Source organism: Lepidochelys kempii, chromosome 1 (genome assembly GCF_965140265.1).
Source record: "Lepidochelys kempii isolate rLepKem1 chromosome 1, rLepKem1.hap2, whole genome shotgun sequence".
Taxonomy (NCBI): domain Eukaryota; kingdom Metazoa; phylum Chordata; order Testudines; family Cheloniidae; genus Lepidochelys; species Lepidochelys kempii.
Genome location: NC_133256.1, coordinates 201,047,284 through 201,068,175, shown reverse-complemented (window position 1 = coordinate 201,068,175; position 20,892 = coordinate 201,047,284). Strand labels below are relative to the sequence as shown.

The following is a 20,892-nucleotide window of genomic DNA, read 5'->3' as shown; positions in this document are numbered from 1 at the left end:
TGGCCCTCTTTCTTAGTGAAGAGGCAGATTTTAAAAGAAAAACAATTCCAGCTGAAAACTCACCTCAGGGGAAACGTGCATCCGAACAGAAGAACCAGCTCGGACTTGGGCGAGTGAAGCCTCGCTGGCCTCTCTTAGCTGGAAATCAGTTACACAGGCTGGAGTCTTTGGGCTGCACCCTCCAGGCAAATGTTAGTCAAGCTCCTAGCTTAACCAGTAGCATGCTATCGCCACACAGCATGACATTCCTACTGCCTGGAACTGACCCTAGAACAACTCACAAAGCTTCTGTGGGCATGTTTGCTAGGGAGGAGTGCTGGATATGGGTGGAGTCACATAGCTGTGAACGGCCGCCTCAGCATAATCTGAATGAACCGCGTTCAAGTGGAGGAACTTGGAAAATGTCTGATCCTTCCTAAGAGGCTGTTTGAAAACCTACTGTCAAATATTTGTCTTATCATTCGGCAACAATCTTCAGCCTCTCTCTTTCTCTCTTCAGTACAACATTTGTGTGAATAGTGCTGATGAGAAGTGCTGGCCTCTTTGAATTCCCACAGACAGGGGTGGAGCCGTGACAGGTGGTGGTGTGACAGCCTCGGAGATTGAACTCCTTTATATGTCTACAGAACGGGCACAGCCTGGGTAGCTTCAGGGCAAGCGTCCACCCATTGCTTCATCCATGTGTGTCTTAGCCCCATAGTCACGGGAACTAGGAGTGTGGGGGGTGTACAGCACCTCCCAGTTTTTGTGCGGGGTCCCGGCCCCGTGCCCCTACTGGACCCATGCCTGGGGCTCCACTCCCAGACTTGAGCTATCAGAGTGCCTCCATTCCCTACCACTATATAGAGGTTTCCTGTTAAATTCGGAGATAGTGGAACCTACAAGATGACTTATACAGGGTCTAGATGAGGGGCCTCGGCTGTCCTTTCACTATTCGTTGTGCTTTAAGAACTTTATTTTCAACATATATGGAAAGTTGAAGTGTCCTACAGCTATAAACCTGCTCCCTCTAACATGCAAGTTGACCGGTGATTTTGGAAAGAGGACTTTTCCTCTCAAAAGCTGAAGTGGCAGCTCAGTCCAGGATCCGCATGTGGGGCCCCGGCTGCAGGACTCGCAGCCAAGGCTCTGTTCCTGGCCCCGCACCTAGGGTATTGGCTGCCACCAGCCCCGCACTCAGGGCTCTGTTCCTAGCCCCGCACCTGAGGTACCGACTATAAGACCCGCACCTGGGGTTCTGCTCCCACCCCCAGCTGTGGTCTCAGCCTCAGCACCCTAACCCCTGTCTGCTTCCCCCCCCAAGGCCTGGAGCCAGCTGTAGGGGATGGGGGGGCATGGACAGGGATAAGGGGGGTGCAAGGCAAAAAGTTTGGGGACCACTGGCTTTCAGCACCCTCACTGGAACGATTTTTACAGCACCACTGCTCAGCTCTGCCCTGGAGGGGATCCCTGTGAGGAAAGAGAGGGGAGTTCAGTCCCTAGATCCCATTCAGTCTCAGCTGAGACTGATCATCAGTACATGCTCTCCATCTGTTTCTTTCATATGGTCAGAGGGTTGAGATGGGTATTTGTACAGAGCCAGTGCCTCAGCTAAAGCTGGGTTTGACTGTGATGGCTCATCTACCATCGATAAAATAATGAAATCATTGTGATGTAGCTGCAAGGGCTGTCAATCCGTCCTCTCTCCTGCAGACCCCTGCTGCTATTGGCAGCTGGGACTAGGGCCATGACAGGTGGTGAGCCAATACTGTCGTGCCTCTGTGTACCATACCCACCTGCCCTCCACCCTCCCCTCACTTGCTCACCTGCCACCTGGCATTATAAGGACACACAGCAATTGTCATGGGGGGTGACAGTGATGTCCCTGCAGGCTTTCTCTATCATTGGTATAGCACACATGCACACATCCATGGCATATATATCTGCATGAGGGGGACATCTAGTTTTCCACAAAGCCTTTTCCGTCAGGGCGGTGTAAGGGAGCAGGTGGAATATAACCCTGGGGGCACAAAAGTTGGGGGATGGAGGAGGTAGATCACATGATGCAGTAGCTGTTCTCTGCACAACAAACCCAATTCTCAGTTCTGACCTCTCACCACTCCCAGGCTGAAAGGGGACTGGGAATATTGAGTCTGTTGTATACTCAGTCTTTGTGGGGGGGCGGCACGTGAAGAAGAGCTCAACAGTCTTCAGCTCCGTCTGCCCTATACCACTGATAGGATCAAAGGGAAGCTGGAGGCCAGGATGCAAGCCCTAGAGGTCCTCAGAATGCCCCTTTGGGTGTGAAAAGCCCCGACGAAAGGAGAGAGATAGCAGGGCCCAGGCAACTCATGCCTCCTCACATCTCCTTTGTGCTGTGATCATTTCATATTTATAAAGCACTTTAGTAATGTGGCTGATGTAATAAGTGGTGGTGATGCTGATGCTGTGCGACTGTTGGCAGGCCTGGATCATGTTGCAGAATCCCATGGAATGCCAGAAAGAGGAAGGAGCCAAAGTGGAGTCTTAGCTGATACCCCAATCTCTGTTCTCACCCTCAACAGGTGTTATGTAGAAGACAGAAGCTCCAAAGTGGCCTGGTTAAACCGTTCTGGCATCATTTTTGCTGGACAGGACAAGTGGTCCCTGGACCCTCGGGTAGAACTGGAGAAACGAACCCCTCTGGAATACAGCCTCCGGATCCAGAAAGTGGACGTCTATGATGAGGGGTCCTATACATGCTCAGTGCAGACACAGCATCACCCCAGGACTTCCCAGGTTTATTTGATTGTGCAAGGTAAGAAACAAGAACAGGGAGCGGGCAAAGAGTGGAGGTGAGGGTCATTTCTTTCTGGGGAATCTGTGTTGTAAATGGCTGGAGGAGAGCGTACAGACACCAGTGACCCAGTAAACTGTGGAACAAGCAATATAGGCTGTGTGTGGGCAATTCCTTTAGTTCACACCACATCTCTAGTGTCATCTTCCACTGTGATACCCTTGACCTAACACTGCCTTGCTTACAAAGGCTTGACACAGCAGAGAATGTTGATGACACTAGAGCTGTTCCACTGTATTCTAGGGCTGGCCCTGGCTGTACTGACACCTAGGCAAATACTTCTGTTTTTATACCTCTCGCCAGAGAGACAGCATACTAGCTGCCTCATCTCTTCTCCGCCTCTTCCCCAGGTCATCTTCATCACTTTGCCTTCCCCTTTCCATTCCTCACTCTGCATAGGGGTGGAAAATTTGTGTTTTGACTAATACCTTGTACTTTGGGTATTCACCCTTAGAGGGCTGTGGCTAAATGTCTTCTCCTGATAGTAGACACAACTTCCAGAGTCACAGCCCCTGTGAAACACGGTGTCTGATGTGACTGCCAATCCAGTTGAAGGCCACCTGTTTCTCAGCTACCAGTCTACTAATTCTCCACGTAAGGGTCACTGAGAATCAGAACCCAGGTGGTCCAAATCGTATTACGCATACATACAATCCCTCTTAAATATATATAAAGTGGGGCATGGCTTAATTACATACTACAGACATGTTCAGATTTTGCATTATCTTTCACTCAGCAGTTGGCTATTTCTTCAAATTTACTAGTAACCCAAAAGGCTGTAGATTTTATTTTGAGATTCAAAACAAGATGTTTCTGAAAGCTCCAGCCTCTCTTTCTGTGGTGGTGGCACCTGGCAGATGCAGTGCTAATGAGGACATAGAACATATACCTGCAGTGTACGGTTTGTATGTGTATTCAGAGATGATATTCTACAGGTGAATTGTGTGAGTCAAATAGCTTGTGACATGTGCAGGCATACACACACACACACACACACACACACACACACTGTGGTTTTCAAGACTTTTGTGACTGTTTATTGGACGACAGTGTGTACAAAGTGCAAGTTGCAAAGCCAAGATGTAGCCTGGCTCATCACTGTCTATAACTGCTAGGGTAGGGCAAAACTAACGAGCTGTAGTTTTTTTTTATTGCTGGTGAAATCAAATAACGAGCAATTTCCATTTACCCATCAAGAAAAATACAGGCACAAATGAATTTTAGAGCCAGGAACGTGTATTTTTAATGTTGATCAGGCAGATTAGAGATGGGCGCACAGAATAAAGTTGAGATCCAGAACTCTGTTTCCCCTTGAATTTGTCTGTGCTGTTTGTGAATTGTTCCAATGCCACCTAAATGCATGATTCAGGCCCAGTGCAAGTTGACAATGCAGCCAGGCATATTTATTATTAGCAACTCTTGCAGTTTGATAATAAGTCTCATGATGCGTGTTACATACTGTGGTGCAATCGAGGTCATTGAGGTGTTGTGTCACCATCAGCCGTGTAACCCTGGGTGCCTTAAATGCTCTGCTGCTGTGGCTCACAGCCCAGACATCAATAGCCAGCAGACAAGCATGCCGTGTCCTGAGTATCTGTGTGCTTTGCAGCTCTGGTTCAGCATTCTGATTCCAGCAGCCTGCTCGTTACACCCCAGCCACACTCTGGCCTCCACCAGCCTTGGTTACACTTGGCAAGATGACCCCAACAATCTCCAGTCCTGAATTTTCCCAAAACCATGTGCTCTGTAGTGTCCAGCCCTTTCCTGGACCATTCAGGGGGACAAAAGGGTTTGTTTGCTTCTTTAAAAAGAGAAAATGCACAGCTTATCACTTCAACTGGAGTTAGCTATCACCTGAATTCACACACAGCACTGGGTTGGTTTTGATTAAAAGTAAAACAAGTTGTTTGATTAACAAAAGGAGATAGGATTTTAAGTGAGTCCAGGTATGAAGGATAGAGTTGGAAATGGTTACAAGAAAATCAGAGTGAAAAATGCTTTATATAGGCTAAGACTTAACAAAATTATAGTCTTGGTTCAAAGTAAAATTCTTACCACGCTACCTTCTAGCAAGATAGATGATCACCCCATTGGTCGGGATCTCCCACAAAGTCCAAAGTACTCGGTTCCTTTGTCTTCATAGGAGAAAGAGAAGTGAGTGTCATCAGCCCATTTGAAACAGTTTGCACTGTCTCAGATCAGCTGCACTTTGTATTTGTTATTAAAGACATTTCTGTTGACATGGAAGGCACATCGTAAACAGAAGTTACCTCTTAGAGACAGTGTGCAGTGTAGTTGTAGCCGTGTCAGTCCCAGGATATTAGCGAGATAAGGTGAGTGAGGTAATAGCTTTTATTGGATCAATTTCTCTCTCACACCAACAGAAGCTGGTCCAATAAAAGATATTACCTCACTCACCTTGTCTCAGAGATTGTGGCTGCACAGTTCCAAATGTCCTCTTGGATTGTTGCTGTTTTAGGGCCATATCCTATAATCCTCACTCTGACATTATGTTAATGGAGACATTTCCATAATCCTTATTTGTTCCCCCAGGCTTGCATACATACAGACATTACATTCATTAGCAGGAATCAAACTTAAGACCATTAGCCCTAAAAATGCAAGCCTCTGTGACTTGAGGTACACAAGAACATATGTACCTCGTGTTCATACTGGGGCAGACCAATAGTCCATCTAGCCCCGTATCCTGTCTTCTGACAGACGCCCGTTCCAGGTGCTCCAGAGAGAATGAACAGAATAGGCAATTATTGAGTGATCCATTCTATTGTCCATTCCCAGCATCTGGCAAACAGAGGTTACAGAAACCCAGAGCATGGTGTTGCATCCCTGCCCATCCTGGCTAATAGCTATTTGATGGACCTATCTTTCATGAACTTATCTAGTTCTTTTATGAACCCTGTTTTAATTTTGGTCTTCACAACCTCCCCTGCCAGCCAGTTCCCCAGGTTGACTGTGTGTTGTGTGAAGAACTACTTCCTCTTTTTTTTTGTTTTAAACCTATTGTCTATTAATTTCATTGGTTGAACCCAAGTTCTTGTGTTATATGAAGGAGTAAATAACATTTCCTTATTTACTTTCTCCACATCAGTGAAGATTTTATAGACCTCTTATCATATCCCCTCTTAACTCACTTTTTCAAGCTGAAAAGTCCATCTTTTTAATCTCTCCCTAATTATTTTGGTTGCCCTTCTCTGTACCTTTTCCATTTCTAATACTGTGTGTGTATATATATATTGCAACAGGGTGACCGAACTGCACACAATATTCAAAGTGTGGGCATACACTGGATTTATATAGAGGCATTATGATATTTTCTATTTTATTATCTATCCTTTTCCTAATGGTTCAAAACATTCTCTTAGCCTTTTTGACTGCCACTGCACATTGAGTGGATGTTTTCAGAGAACTATCCTCAATAACTCCAAGATCTTTCTTGAGTGATAACAGCTAATTTAGCCCCCACCATTTTATACATATAGTTGAGATGATGTTTTCCAATGTGCATTACTTTGCATTTATCAGTACTGAATTTCAACTGCCAATTTGTTGCCCACTCACCTAGTTTTATGATTGTCCTTTGTAACTCTTTGCAGATTGCTTTGGACTTAACTATATTGAGTAGTTTTGTATCATCTGCAAACTTTGTAACCTCACTGTTTACCCCCTTTACCAGATAATTTATGAATATGTGGATCAGCACTGGTCCCAGTACAGATCCTTGGAGGCACTGCTATTTACCTCTCTCCATTCTGAAAACTGATAATTTATTCCCACTCTTTGTTTTCAATTTTTGTGACCCATAAGAGGACCTTCCCTCTTATCCCACGACAGTTTACTTTGTTTAAGAGCCTTTGATGAGGGACCTTACAACATTTTCCTGAAAGTCCAAGTACACTATATCCACTGGATTACCCTTGTCCACGTATTTGTTGATCCCCCTCAAAGAATTTGAATAGATTAGTGAGGCATGATTTCCCTTTACAAAAGCCGTGTTGTCTCTTCTCCAACAAATCATGTTCACCTATGTGTCTGATAATTCTGTTCTTTACTATAGTTTCAACCAATTTGCCTGGTACTGAAGTTAGGCTTTACAAGTCTGTAATTTCTGGGAGCGCCTCTGGAGCCTTTTTACAAAAATTTGCATCACATTAGCCATCCTCCTCATCTGGTATAAAAGCTGATTTAAATGATAGATTACATACCACAGTTAGTATTTCTGCAATTTCATATTTGAGTTCCTTCCAAACTCTTGGTGAATACCAGCTGGTCCTCGTGATTTATTACTGTATAATTTATTTAATTCATTACTGTTTAATAATTCCTTCAGCTCTGAATGATAGCTGGTTGTTGTAATTGTTGGCACCAGCCTTTAGAGAAAGACATGATCACAGAGAACCAACACATAGCAGTTGCAGGCCAGATCCTACAGTTCTTATTCATGAAAACGCTGATTGGCTTTAGTGTGTGAAAATTACTGTCAGATGTACCCTTTTGCCATTATGCATTGCTTAGACCATATGGAACTTATTACTTTTAGAATCCAGAGTGATCCTTCATTGTTTCAGTGTGGAATGAAGACGTATTTGTTTTCACTGGATTTTAACCAGTTTAAATTTATTAATAATTCGACTTGGTGGATTAGCTGTTTCCCCCTTAAATTAAGTGCGTTTGTGCTGGTGAACGGTGAATCACTGAAAGCACCAGAGTGTGAAATCCTTTAGTTATCCACAGAACACACAGTAGCAGGGCTGGCCACCCCATGTGTACACATCGCTCTGCCAATGGACTTCAACCTTGACCCAGAGGGACCTGCCTCTAAGGGGGAAAGTGGAATGCTGCTGAGTCTAGTGATAGGAGGGCATTTAGGGCCAATTGTGATGGTGATTTATGTGCTGTGAACACTTCACCAACAGCCATTCCAACAGACCTTCGAAACAGCCATCAGATAGTAACAACATCTGAGTGCTACTGACCTCAGACTCAAACTAGTGTTCTAGAGTCTGGCTCCATTTCACATCACTAATCCCATAGCCATCTGGACCCTTTTTGCACTTTTCTCTTTAATCTTATTGTAAAGCACCTTGAGCTGCTCCTTCAAACAGGATGCTGTGAAAGTTCAAATATTTGTTGCTGTAACAGGACACCTTGAGGATAAAGCTTGATTGGTCTGTGATGTCCTCCAGTGTGGGAGTTCTGATCTCAGTTTACTTGTGTCATCCCTGACTGAGTGCATTGCAGGGCAGGGGGATGGCGATGGCAGAGCAGTTTGAAGAGGCTTAATGGTCCATTTTCTTCACTAACCAAAAAATAAGGATTCATGATCACAGGCATCACCTTCTAGACAGCCATCTACTCCCAATTTTGTGGGCTCAGACTTTGCTCTTGATTTTGGAGGGAGTTTTCTGAGCATTAAAGCAGGGAAACTCTTACATCAGATTTCAGAGTAACAGCAGTGTTAGTCTGTATTCGCAAAAAGAAAAGGAGTACTTGTGGCACCTTAGAGACTAACTAATTTATTTGAGCATAAGCTTTTGTGAGCTACAGCATCCGATGAAGTGAGCTGTAGCTCACGAAAGCTTATGCTCAAATAAATTGGTTAGTCTCTAAGGTGCCACAAGTACTCCTTTTCTTCTTACATCAGAGAGTCTTCATTAGGTAAGAACTAGCGCAAATAACTCTTTCTTGACACAGACTCCAGAGGGATAGTGACAAAGGATTTGGTGACAGATGCAAAGAGTGAAGTTACCATGGGAGGTTCAGTTTTCTGAAATGGAGAGAGAGAGAAGATCATTTTACTAGGGGGGACTGGGAAGAGACAGGATCAGCATACTGGGAGGGACGGGAATGCACAGAATTAATTTGCACTGAGACTGAGCTAGGGACACAGGTAGGGTGACCAGATGTCCCATTTTTATAGGGACAGTCCCGTTTTTTGGGACTTTTTTTTATATAGGCGCCTATTACCCCGCACCTCCTGCCCTGTTTTTTTACAATTGCTATCTGGTCACCCTAGACACAGGATCAGTATGAAGGGGGAGGAGTAGAACTGAAAAGAAAGAGGATCATTCCAGAATCAGGAGCTCAGGGTTTTTGCTGCACAGTTGTTGATATTTCACTAGACTGTAAGTTTCCACAGACAAATTAGTCTAGAATTCCAAACACACAGTAGTAGTGAGGGTAGTCTTCCCAGTTTTTGCTTTGTGGTTTTATTTTTGCCTAAGCTCAGAAATGGCAGGAAGTTGCACCTGGTATTTCACAATTTGCCAGGGAAGGTCCCTGGCGCTCCACATATAACATTTGTATTGCCTCCCCACAGCACCCTACTGCCTCCCCACTTTTGCTTCCCTAACTATGGGCTTGACTGACTGCACTGGCTGGTCTGTTACCAGGCAGTGTAGGTTTGGGGTCTGTGATGTGTGTTGGATCATGGCATTTCTTGATATGCAGATCACCACAGGGCGTTCTCTTGGAGATATTTCAGTGCCTCTTTTACAGATGCAGGCTGACAGAAATATGACATTGGGGTCCTGGTCAATGACTACAGCTCCTAGGTGCTGCAGTGATGCAAATAATAATAATGATTGAGGCCTCTTTTTAAAATGGTTATTATATGTTTGGAAAAATCCACATAAAATATGTGAAACATTTCCCAGGGATCCTTGAGTGTTATTAGCCAGATCCTAAGCTGCTGTAAATCAGCATGACTCCATCGATTTCAGTAGAGATACTCCAGTTCATAGTCAGTGCTTACAATTCTGTATCTGAACCCCACAACCACTGGACGTCAATTAATGATTGTCTCATATTGTTTCCTGTTTCTATCCCATCTGTCTCCCTGTCTCCACCTGTTGTCTTTTGTCTTATATCTGGGGCAGGGACTGTCTTTCTGTCCTGTGTTTGTGTAGCACCTTGTGCAACGGAGTTCTGGCCTACGCACTACGATCACAGATATATCAAATAACAATAATGAGGCCAAAGTCTGCTCCGGTTTTCACATGCTGAAATATCAGTGATGATATGGGCACATCAAAAATATGCAGACCTGTTGCATGCATTGAGACCTGGGTTCTTGGTACAGTTAGGGTGACCAGACAGAAAATGTGAAAAATTGGGACTGGCCTATATAGGAAAAAGACCCAAAAATCGGGACTGTCCCTATAAAATTGGGACATCTGGTCATCCTAGGTACAGTTATGCTACTCAAGGAATACGCTCCTCTTCACTGCCCAAACTAATCTTTTATGCAGCATTCCTTTGTGCTATTCAACAGTTGCAGGCTCCCAGTCCCGGCGCCAAGCGGTGGGTGGCTGCCTGTCAATGGTGGGGGAGTGATTTGTGTGCCCTTTAGGATTCTTTGGGGATAAATGCTTGTATAAATGCAAATGATTATTGTAATCACTATTAGTAGTTTGTCTATGATGACTCAGCAGCTTGAAAACCTGGAAACGAACAATAATTAAAAAATCTAAAACCTTTTGAAGAAATCTTTTCTACTTCAAAAAAATGAGAAAAGATACAAAGCATGCTCCCCTAGAAACCTGTGAGTCAACCTGCTTTTTCACTAGCAATACAGATGAATGCTAAGGCTAATCACACTCCAAATCTTTAGGTGTCAGATCAACCTTTCCACACCATTATTTTGCTTTCAGTTTTCTTCCTTGTATTTAAAGAAAATACTGTCGGGTCAAATTTGGCCAAGTTTCAGTTTTGTTTGAATAAGATTTTAATAAATCCAAATGAAATGTTTCCACACACACACACATATATATGTATATAAACACATCAATATAGATATATTCCACTGGTGCCTGAGGACTCAATCCTGAAAACCCTCCATGCAGAAGACTCATGTCGGTGTTGCTTGTAGTTCCAAGCCCATAGAGTCCACTGGATCAGGGCCAAAGTTTCTGGCCTGCAATGGTGCTGTCTATCTACATTGTAGTCTTCTGCTAGAATATGACAACCTGGGGTGAAATCCTGGCCCCACTGAAGTCAATGGGAGTTTTGCCATTGACTTCAGTAGAGACAGGATTTCACTTCTAAAACTAAAAGCAGTTAGAAACTGACTGCAAAGTAAATCAAAACCATGGGCTGTTCTTACCATCACAGCCAAAAACCACCCCCTTCAATCCCAACCCCATAAATATAAAAAAGTATATTTTAGTTTTAAAAATTCTTTCCATTTTAATGTTTTGAGGTGGAATTAGGGACAGAAATTAGCTCTTTTGGAAAATATAGTACTTTTAATCTGGCAATATCTCTTTAAATGTAGGCTGAAGACTGGGAAAAATGGTGTCTGTGTCCTACTTTTGCGCTGTATGCATGGTATATGCTGGAACAGAAGAACGGCTATACTGTGATAGACAGACGATCCATCTAGCCCACTATCCTGCTATCCTGTCTTCTGACAATGGCCAATGCCAGATGCGTCAAAGGGAAGGACCAGAACAGGGCAAGTTATCAAGTGATCCATCCCCTGTCATCCAGTCCCAGCATCTGTCAGTCAGAGGCATAGAAAAACCCAGAGCATGCAGTTGTATTCCTGACCATCTTGGCCATTGAGGGACCTATCCTATCGAGTGTTTTGTTTTGTTTTTTAAATCCAGATTTAGTTTCGGTCTTCACAACATCCCCTGACAACAAGTTCCACAGGTTGACTGTGCTTTGTGTGAAGAAGTACTTCCTTTTGTTTGTTTTAAAAATGTTGCCTATTAATTTCATTGGGGGACCCTTGATTCTTGTGTTATGAAAAGGGGTAAATAACACTTCCTTATTCACTTTCTCCACACCAGTCATGATTTTATAGACCTCTATCATATCCCCCCCCCGACTTAGTTGCCTCTTTTCCAGACTGACCAGTCCCAGTTTTTTAAATCTCTCCTCATGTAGAAGCTGTTCCATACCCCAATCATTTTGATGCCCTTCTCTGTACCTTTTCCATTTCATATCTGTCTATCTATCTGTATTGCAATGGGATGACCAGACCTGCACACAGTATTCAAGCTGTGAGCATACCCTGGATTTATATAGTGTCATTATGATATTTTCTGTCTTATTATCTGTCCCTTTCCTAATGGTGCCTAACATGAATGGTGCATATAGGAGGCTGGGGCAGGTTCAGCCTCCCCAGAAAAGACTGGCCACTCGTGAGGGCAAATGCCGCAAATGTGGCACAGATCACCTCCCTTTGAAGGCAAGCCAGCCTGCTGCCTTTGGAGTGCCGGAAACAAAGCTCCCTAGAAGTGGGGGGGGGCACCGGCACCCAGACTGTGGCCCTGTCCATGCTCTTCCCCAAGATCTCACCCTGCTCAGCCTCTTCTCCTGAGGGCCCACCCTCACTCCGCCTCTTCCCCTGAGGTTCCCCATGCCTGCTGCTTGCTCCTCTCCTCCACAGGCAGGCCTTGGGGGAAGTGGCAGACAGGAGTGAGCAGCCAGAGGGCTTGGGAGGGCCTCGGGGGAAGAGGCAGAAAGGAGGGGGTAGGCGCGGGGAGGACCTCAGGGGAAGAGGTAGAGAGGCGCAAACAGCAGGTGGGTGGGGGTTGGAGGAAGAGGGGGGTCTTGGGGGAGAAGGCAGAGCAGGGGCAGGTGGAGCAAGGGCGGGGCCTCAGGGGAAGAGGTAGGGAGGGGCCACGATCCAGGCACTGGTGGCCCCTCCTCACTTCTAGGGAGCTTCCAGTGCTCATGTGTAAGCTTCCCCAAATGGAAGACTCATGCGCCACCTATGGTTCCTAACATTCTGTTCGCTTTTTTGGCTGCCACTGCACATTGAGCCAATGTTTTCAGAGAACTATCCACGGTGGCTCCAAGATCTTTCTTGAATGGTAACACCAAATTTAGACCCATCATTTTGTATGTATAATTGGGATTATGTTTTCCAGTGTGCATTACTTTGCATTTATCATCACTGAATTTCAACTGCCATTTTGTTGCCAGTCACCTAGTTTTATGATATACCTTTGTAACTCTTCACAGTCTGCTTTGGACTTAACTATCCTGAGTAATTTTGTATCACCTGCAAACTTTGCCACCTCACTGTTTACCCTTGTCAAGTTTCCTTCCCCACTCTGAACTCTAGGGTACAGATGTGGGGACCTGCATGAAAACCTCCTAAGCTTATTTTCTCCAGCTTAGGTTAAAACTTCCCCAAGGTACAAACTATTTTCCTTTTTCCCTTGGACTTTATTGCTGCCAACACCAAGTGTCTAACAGATATATAACAGGGAAAGAGCCCGCTTGGAAACGTCTTTTCCCCAAAAATCCTCCCCAAACCCTACACCCCCTTTCCTGGGGAAGGTTTGATAATAATCCTCACCAATTTGCATAGGTGAACACAGACCCAAACCCTTGGATCTTAAGAACAATGAAAAAGCAATCAGGTTCTTAAAAGAAGAATTTTAATAGAAGAAAAAGTAAAAGAATCACCTCTGTAAAATCAGGATGGTAAATACCTTACGGGGTAATTAGATTCAAAACATAGAGAATCCCTCTAGGCAAAACCTTTAGTTACAAAAAGACACTAAACCAGGAATATACATTCCATTCAGCACAGCTATTTTCTCAGCCATTTAAACAAAACGGAATCTAACGCATATCTAGCTAGATTACTTACTACGTTCTAAGACTCCATTCCTGTTCTGTTCCCAGCAAAAGCATCACACAGACAGAGAGAACCTTTGTTTCTCCCCCCCTCCAGCTTTGAAAGTATCTTGTCTCCTCATCGGTCATTTTGGTCAGGTGCCAGCGAGGTTATCCTAGCTTCTTAACCCTTTACAGGTGAAAGGGTTTTTCCTCTGGCCAGGAGGGATTTTAAAGGTGTTTACCCTTCCCTTTATATTTATGACAACCCCATTACCAGATTATTTATGAATATGTTGAACAACACTGGTCCCAGTACAGATCCCTGGGGGACACTGCTATTTACCTCTCTCCATTGTGAAAACTGGCCATTTATTCTGACCCTTTATTTCCTATCTTTTAGCCAGTTACTGATCCATGAGAGGACCTTCCCTCTTATCTCATGACAGCTTACTTTGCATACGAGCTTTTGGCGAGGGACCTTGTGAAAGGCTTTTTGAAAGTCCAAGTACACTGTACCCAATGGATTACCCTTATCCACATGTTTGCTGACCCCCCTCAAAGAATTCTAGTAGATTAGTGAGGCATGATTTCCCTTTACAAAAGCTGTGTTGACTCTTCCCCAACACATTGTGTTAATTGTTTACAGCCCCCAGGTGTCACCGTTTATGATTCTAACCAGTTTGGGACCCACTGGTCCTAATTCTCCCCCCAGAATCTTGTGCTTTCCCCACATGCCTTTCTGTATCCACCTGTTGCCTCTCATTTCAGATTTAGATTGTAAAATAATTGAGGCAGGGACCATCTTTTTGTTATGTATGTGTACAGTGCCTTCAGATGCTACCATCATCATAATAATAATATACTAATGCTAATAATAATAATAATGAATAAAACATAGTATTTAATAATAGGTTTGGGCATTTTCTTGTTGGGATACCCTCTTTTTCTTTATCTCAGAAGTATCATAAGTGCTCACAGATTAGCAGTACTTCTGGACCTACTAGTATTTTGAGGGAATAATGATTTTTGTCATATTTCCTATATAGTTTCTAAAATGTCAGTGGTGAATTGCTGGGGGGGAAATGACCTCCAAAATAACAGAATAACAGCTTAGCTTAATAAAGTCTGAGATTTCTAGTTAGGAGAAAAAATAACTCACCAAATGTACACAGAACAAAATAGATATAAAAGAAGCAGATATGTAGACAAAGGGCTTCCATTTATTGAGTGTTGTGACAGGGAACACTTGCCCAAAACAAAACCAAGGCTTTTGAAGTATGTTTTTTTTAACATTAGGTTAAAAATTTACATCTTTTATAGAAGATGGGGAAAGTGGCATGGATTAAAGGCACAAAAGCAGCAGCTGGATTGTACCCGAGAAGGAAACAAAGGAAGAGTTTGGTATTCTGGAAAATGCAAAAACCAGAATTGCTAATAATAGTAGCCACGTGATCAGATTATCAGAACTCAAGCTATCAGCAATAAAATTTAAGATAAATGGAATGTAACTCTGTTTTATAAGTTTCATCGAAGTATGAAAAACTGAAAATAGTTTTTTTTTAACAAAAAAGGCAGATCAGGAATGTTTGCTGAAGGACTCTGTGGAAGATTTAGACACGGATTATGTAGATTATGTGCTTTCTAAACCCTTAATTGAAGGGCCAGGCTCCTGAGCCTTTAACACAGGTTTCACTTACAAGGTATTGCTGATATCACAGTCCTACCAGTTCCCCAGTCATCGACGGAATATTCCAGGAATAAACAGGTTAGAACAAACTTTAGTTTCTAATGTAAAAACACAAGCAAGGAGAAAAAAGAAAAGTCTTTTAAAAAAACAGGCTTTTTTGACATACCATAGAAAAGGTTTCTGCCTTTTGTAGGTTGCCATTAATATTTAAAGGAGAAAAATTAGGAGGTTAAGAAAGGAGAAGCCCTTTTGCATGATCCAAGATCTGGATTTTGGAGACACGTTTTAGTTTAATTGAAATAATCTTGTAAATGGCATTCAAGAGGGAGATTGGCCTATAATGAACAGGGTGATCTGCAGGTTTGCCAGGCTTTAGGAGTGCAATAATCTTGGCTTCTCTCCACACAATTTCACCGGTCTCCAGGATGTTGGTGAAAAGCTGCATCATCCATTTCCATGTCAGTGGATCCAGGTTATACAGGAACTTGGGATAGATACCATCTTTTCCTGCTGCTTTTCCCAGTTTCTTGGCTGCATTGATCTCCTTACTTGTGAACGGTCCAGACAATTGGGAAGATGGAGCGCATGTGGACATCACTATAAGGTGGATAGAAAGCTGGCTAGATTGTCGGGCTCAGCGGGTAGTGATCAATGGCTCCGTGTCTAGTTGGCAGCCAGTATCAAGCAGAGTGCCCCGGGGGTCGGTCCTGGGACTGGTTTTGTTCAACATCTTTATCAATGACCTGGATTATGGGATTAATTGCACCCTCAGCAAGTTCGCAGATGACACTAAACTGGGGGGAGAGGTAGATATGCTGGAGGGTAAGGATAGGGTTCAGAGTGACCTAGACAAATTAGAGGATTGGGCTAAAAGAAATCTGATGAGGTTCAACAAGGACAAGTGCAGAGTCCTGCACTTAGGAAGGAAGAATCCCATGCACCGCTACAGGCTGGGGACCGACTGGCTAAGCAGCAGTTCTTCAGAAAAGGACCTGGGGTTTACAGTGGACAAGAAGCTGGATATGAGCCAATAGTGTGCCATCATTGCCAAGAAGGCCAATGGCATATTGGACTGTATTAGTAGGAGCATTGCCAGCAGATCGAGGGAAGTGATTATTCCCCTCTATTCAGCACTGGTGAGGCCACACCTGGAGTACTGCATCCAGTTGTGGTCCCCCCCCCCCCACTTCATTACAGAAGGAATGCGGACAAATTGGAGAGAGTCAAGCTGAGGGCAACGAAAATGATAAAGTGGCTGGGGCACATGACTTACAAGGAGAGGCTGAGGGAACTGGGCTTATTTAGTCTGCAGAAGAGAAGAGTGAGGGAGGATTTGATAGCAGCCTTCAACTACCTGAAGGGGGGTTCCAAAGAGGATGGAGCTCGGCTGTTCTCAGTGGTGGCAGATGACAGAACAAGAAGCAATGGTCTCAAGTTACAGTCGGGGACATCTAGGTTGGATATTAGGAAAACCTATTTCACTAGGAGGGTGATGAAGCACTGGAAGAGGTTACCTAGGGAGGTGGTGGAATCTCCATCCTTAGAGGTTTTTAAGGCCCAGCTGGACAAAGCCTTGGCTGGGATGATTTAGTTGGTGGCAGAGCCAGGGGTTGAGCAGTGAGCACCCCCCGAGCACATTGGACCTCATCTACTGTTCCAAACAAGCACACTGTTAATGACCCAACAAGCTGTCCCCGCGCTGGTTTCAGTGGACCACCCTAAACCACATCTGAACAAGCCATGGAAGATGTGGCCACTTGATGGACAAGTAGAAAACCAAAGACTCCCTTTAGTGTGACTGCGGTGAGAACATCCAAACCATCAAACACACCATGACACACAGTGCCCCAAGTATTGATTCAAAGGTGAATTGGATGACATCCACAACATCACAGAGGAGGCATTGAAATGGCTTATGGACCTACAACTGCATCTATGGAATGTTGCTCTGCAGATGCCATGCACATGCGAGAGAGAGATTTAATTGAAATGACCCAGATTTATTGTCTGTGTGGGGAAGAAGGCTTTTGGCAAACTATTCTCTTTTTTTTTTTTTTTTGTTCTGCACTCTCCCTGTCAGCACTATGCAGAAAGTATGTTAGCCTTTATTGAAGCAGGGAAACAATACGTTTGAATTCATGGAGACAGAGGTCTCATGCTGCAGTGATTTTAACATAAGGGTCTTTTGGGTGATCTTGGTTCAGATAGTTCCCGGGTTACAAAACAAATGAGTTTGTTTTCACTAGAATAGCTGGGGGTGCTGTGAGACTGAATGTACATTGGTGTAGCTGTGTGTGAGGCATCCAGAACTGTAACAGCAGGGTGAGCTACAAGTTAGGATTCAGGTGCATTGGAGGGTATGTGGGCCCAGAACAGGACTATCAGAGGGTGCTATGCACCAGGATTGAGGTGCATTGACAGAGTGAGGGGCGGAGGGTAAAGCTTTTCTGTATCCATGACTCCCCAGCACATTGAGATCTTGGCTTTATTGTGCACCAGACATAGCCACCAATGTATTAAAAACGGACTCTAATTGGCAAAGTAAGAGGAAAGAGCCATACAAAGGAGAGGAGGGAGAAATTAAAGATGCATACATGAATTCCTAAAGGCCATCACTCGTGCCCCAACTGCAGCAACTCTTGTCTTACTGAATCCCTTCGAAATCTTCATCCCCTTTGGACATATGTGGATATATCTCTTCGGCAGCCTGCTTCTTTAAGTGCAAGGAACAAATTATCTTGGAGCAGGTGGGATGAATCATCCCAAGTAACTACAAAACAGACATCCTCACACAGAGTCCGTATAGCTTTGATTCTGTACAAATCCAGCAATAAACTATAGGATTATGAATTCATATAGCTCCTGTTTCATGATTTTATCAAAAAGAATAATCCATTTGTTGATTGACAGTATTGAGATTAAATGTTTATAGTGAGATCACCCTTGACAAGGAAGCTCAGGGTACCTCTCTGCTGCCCAATCCAACATATCCTAAAGACTTGCTAAAACACAGCAGCACTAACTGTGTTACGATGCAGTTTGCTTTTACTTGTGTGAATTTGACCAATCCATGGTATAACCATATTACAGAACCATGCTTACGGCCTTGGAAAGATCAGGGACCAAATTTGCCATTGAGGTCAATAGGTGCCATACCATCTAGGACTATAACAATTTGGTCCTGATGTAACAAATCCATGTCTGTAGATACTTACTGTTACTAGATAAATCATTTGCAGATATGCACATACTTTCCATGGGAGCCAAGGCTAAAATCCTCTTTCACCTTCAGAAGCACAAGCCCCTGCTCTCTAAAATGAAGAACAACACCCTTACCCAACCGATTACTGGATCCCTTATCTTCTAGTATGGGCCAGCTACTAGATTATTCACTCAGTCATGCACAGAAAACAAAGAGACTACCTTGTCTACAGAGGAAAGACCAAACTGTGCCATAGTATGAACTACTGCTTTATAGCACAATCTCTGACACAGTCAGTCTGGCAACATAAACTCTTTGCTTTGACCATAGCCTGAACTTTGTGTCTTTAACAACAGAATACTCTCACACGTTGATCTGTTCTATAGTAGATAATGCTTTTGTTTATAAAAACTGACTAATTAAGTCCCTCAAAATGTCTGTCTGACTATAAACTCCTGCATTCTCAATAAGTGACACATACCGCTCCAGGATACTCATTCAAACGTTGTCTTAAGTTCTCACAGGCTTCCAGATGCAGCACCCATCTCCTCCTTCCACCACCTCATTCCCTTGGTTCACTCTGAGCCAGGAAGTAGGACATTCATTTGAAATGCTTCTAGATTTCCTGCTTACAGCGACCTCAACCCAGCAATGCACTTGAGCACATGCTGAATTTTAAGATGTGAGTAGTTCTCTTCTCTTCTCTTCTCTTCTCTTCTCTTCTCTTCTCTTCTCTTCTCTTCTCTTCTCACCACCACTCTAGTAGTATCTGAGCTCCTCCCAGAAGTGCACTAAGTGATTTAACCAGTGTTTGTCACATATGGTTCTTTCTTTTTCTCTCTGAAGGGAAATTATATGAGATTTAAAAAAAATCTGTATTTATTTATTTGTGTTTGCTGTGCTATGTGTGTTTGTCACTGAAGGCAAGGTCAAAAATTGTGCCTTGCACATGGGAGGAAAGTGGTGATGTTTGAGGCCATTCTTAGATCCTGTAGGTAGGGCTTGCTCCCAAGAAAACTCTGCCTCCTGAAGAGACAAAATTTAGCCTTGCAGTGGATGGTTCCATTGTGTTTGAGGGAGTGAAGTTGTCAACCACAGTCATCATGCTGGAACACCAGAGGATCTTTAAGATCCCTTGGACCAATATACATCTTGAAGATAAGGACAATGTAACAGGGTAGCTGTTCCCTGTGGGTAGACAAGTGCCAGCTGCCCTGAGCCAGAGCAGGTGAGTCAGATCCAGTCAATTAAAGAGGCCTAGGCTACACCATTTAAAGAGACTAGTGGGCAGAAAGAGGAGGGATTGATCGAGACAGGGTGTGTCGGTGGCAGGAAAGCCACAGTGGAGTGGGGCTAACTCCTGTGGTGGGTCCCCTGGAACAAGGGGGCCAGGTGCTCAGGGTCATAGCCCTGAGGTGCTGCCCCAGGTTGAAAACCGAGCTAGTCAGAACTGGGAACCTGCCAAAGACTCCTGAGAAGGGTGGAGCTGAACCCTGAAAGTAAGGACTGAATTAAAGACTGTTTTTCTGTTTGTTTGCTGGCCTTCTGTAAAGAAAATAAACTTCCTTGCAAGGGACTGAGTATATATTTTGGAGCTGGAAGAAGCCCTGCCCAGTGACAAATAGCTGTCATGAACTTGACATGATATTATATGGGAAGCCAGTGTAGAGAGTGGAGGAGAGGTTTAATGTGTTCATGGCAGTCCATGTTGCTGAGGAAATGCACTGCAACATTCTGTACTAGCTAGTGTTTCCTGAGGGCTGATGCCTTCACGCTCAGGTATATTGCATTGCTAGAGTCCAGACAGGAGATGAGAAAGACAACTGAGGCCAGGTCATTGTCTGCCAGGATGGGATGAGGTTTCCTAGCCAATTAGGGATGATAGAAAGCATTACTTGCAGTGCTTCACAGCAATGAGGAATCCAGCAGCAATGCTAAACTGTGAACTGACTTAACCCATTGGGATGTGTATTTTCAGCCAAAGGAGAGACTGCACCATGGCTGCAAACTCCTCATAGTGTTATCCTCTGCCAAATGGCATCCCCTCACCCTTGGTCAAGTTCAGTTCCAACCAGTTGTTCTTCATCTCTGTGCTGAGCTGATCTATGGTGGCAGTGGTGTTGCTGTAAGATGCGAAGGACAGATGGACCCGTGTGTCTCCTGCATGTTGATTTCAATGGAACTGTTCATGTGCTCAAAATCAAGCACATGATTAAATGCTTTGTGGGCTTGAGGCCTAAGAGCTTAGAGGGAGCTACAGCTATATGGAAATGTTCAGTGCTTGTGTCTCTGGACGATGCTACTATCCGTGGGTCCCTGGTTGCCGCAGTGCCCGCTTGTATCTGAGGGTGTTGGAGCACCCACTGATGTCCAGCCCCACGTGCAGCACTTTGTGCAGTCTTAACAAAACAGCTCGCCATGCTTCTAGCTCTGTTGTTTTACGGGCATGTTTCCCCCTGCAGATCCCGAAGCTCCTGTCTCTGAAGCTGACAACAGAAACACTCCTTGATCTGGCTCCCAGATTAAATCAAATTGCTCTTTATTTCATTGCCCTGGTAAATTTTTTATTAACTTTGTTACAAGCAGGGG

General features: G+C 44.1%; 1 protein-coding gene across 3 annotated transcripts in view; it reads left to right on the top strand.

Annotated features, from left to right (window-relative positions):
- Positions 1 to 20,892, top strand: part of LSAMP (limbic system associated membrane protein) — a 1,353,981-nt gene that overhangs the window by 1,101,068 nt on the left and 232,021 nt on the right. For all 3 annotated transcript variants that reach the window (XM_073308901.1, XM_073308909.1, XM_073308893.1), the window contains one exon: positions 2,544 to 2,776. In XM_073308901.1, the coding sequence (XP_073165002.1) occupies positions 2,544 to 2,776 (233 nt within the window). The remainder of the gene's footprint in view (positions 1 to 2,543; positions 2,777 to 20,892) is intronic.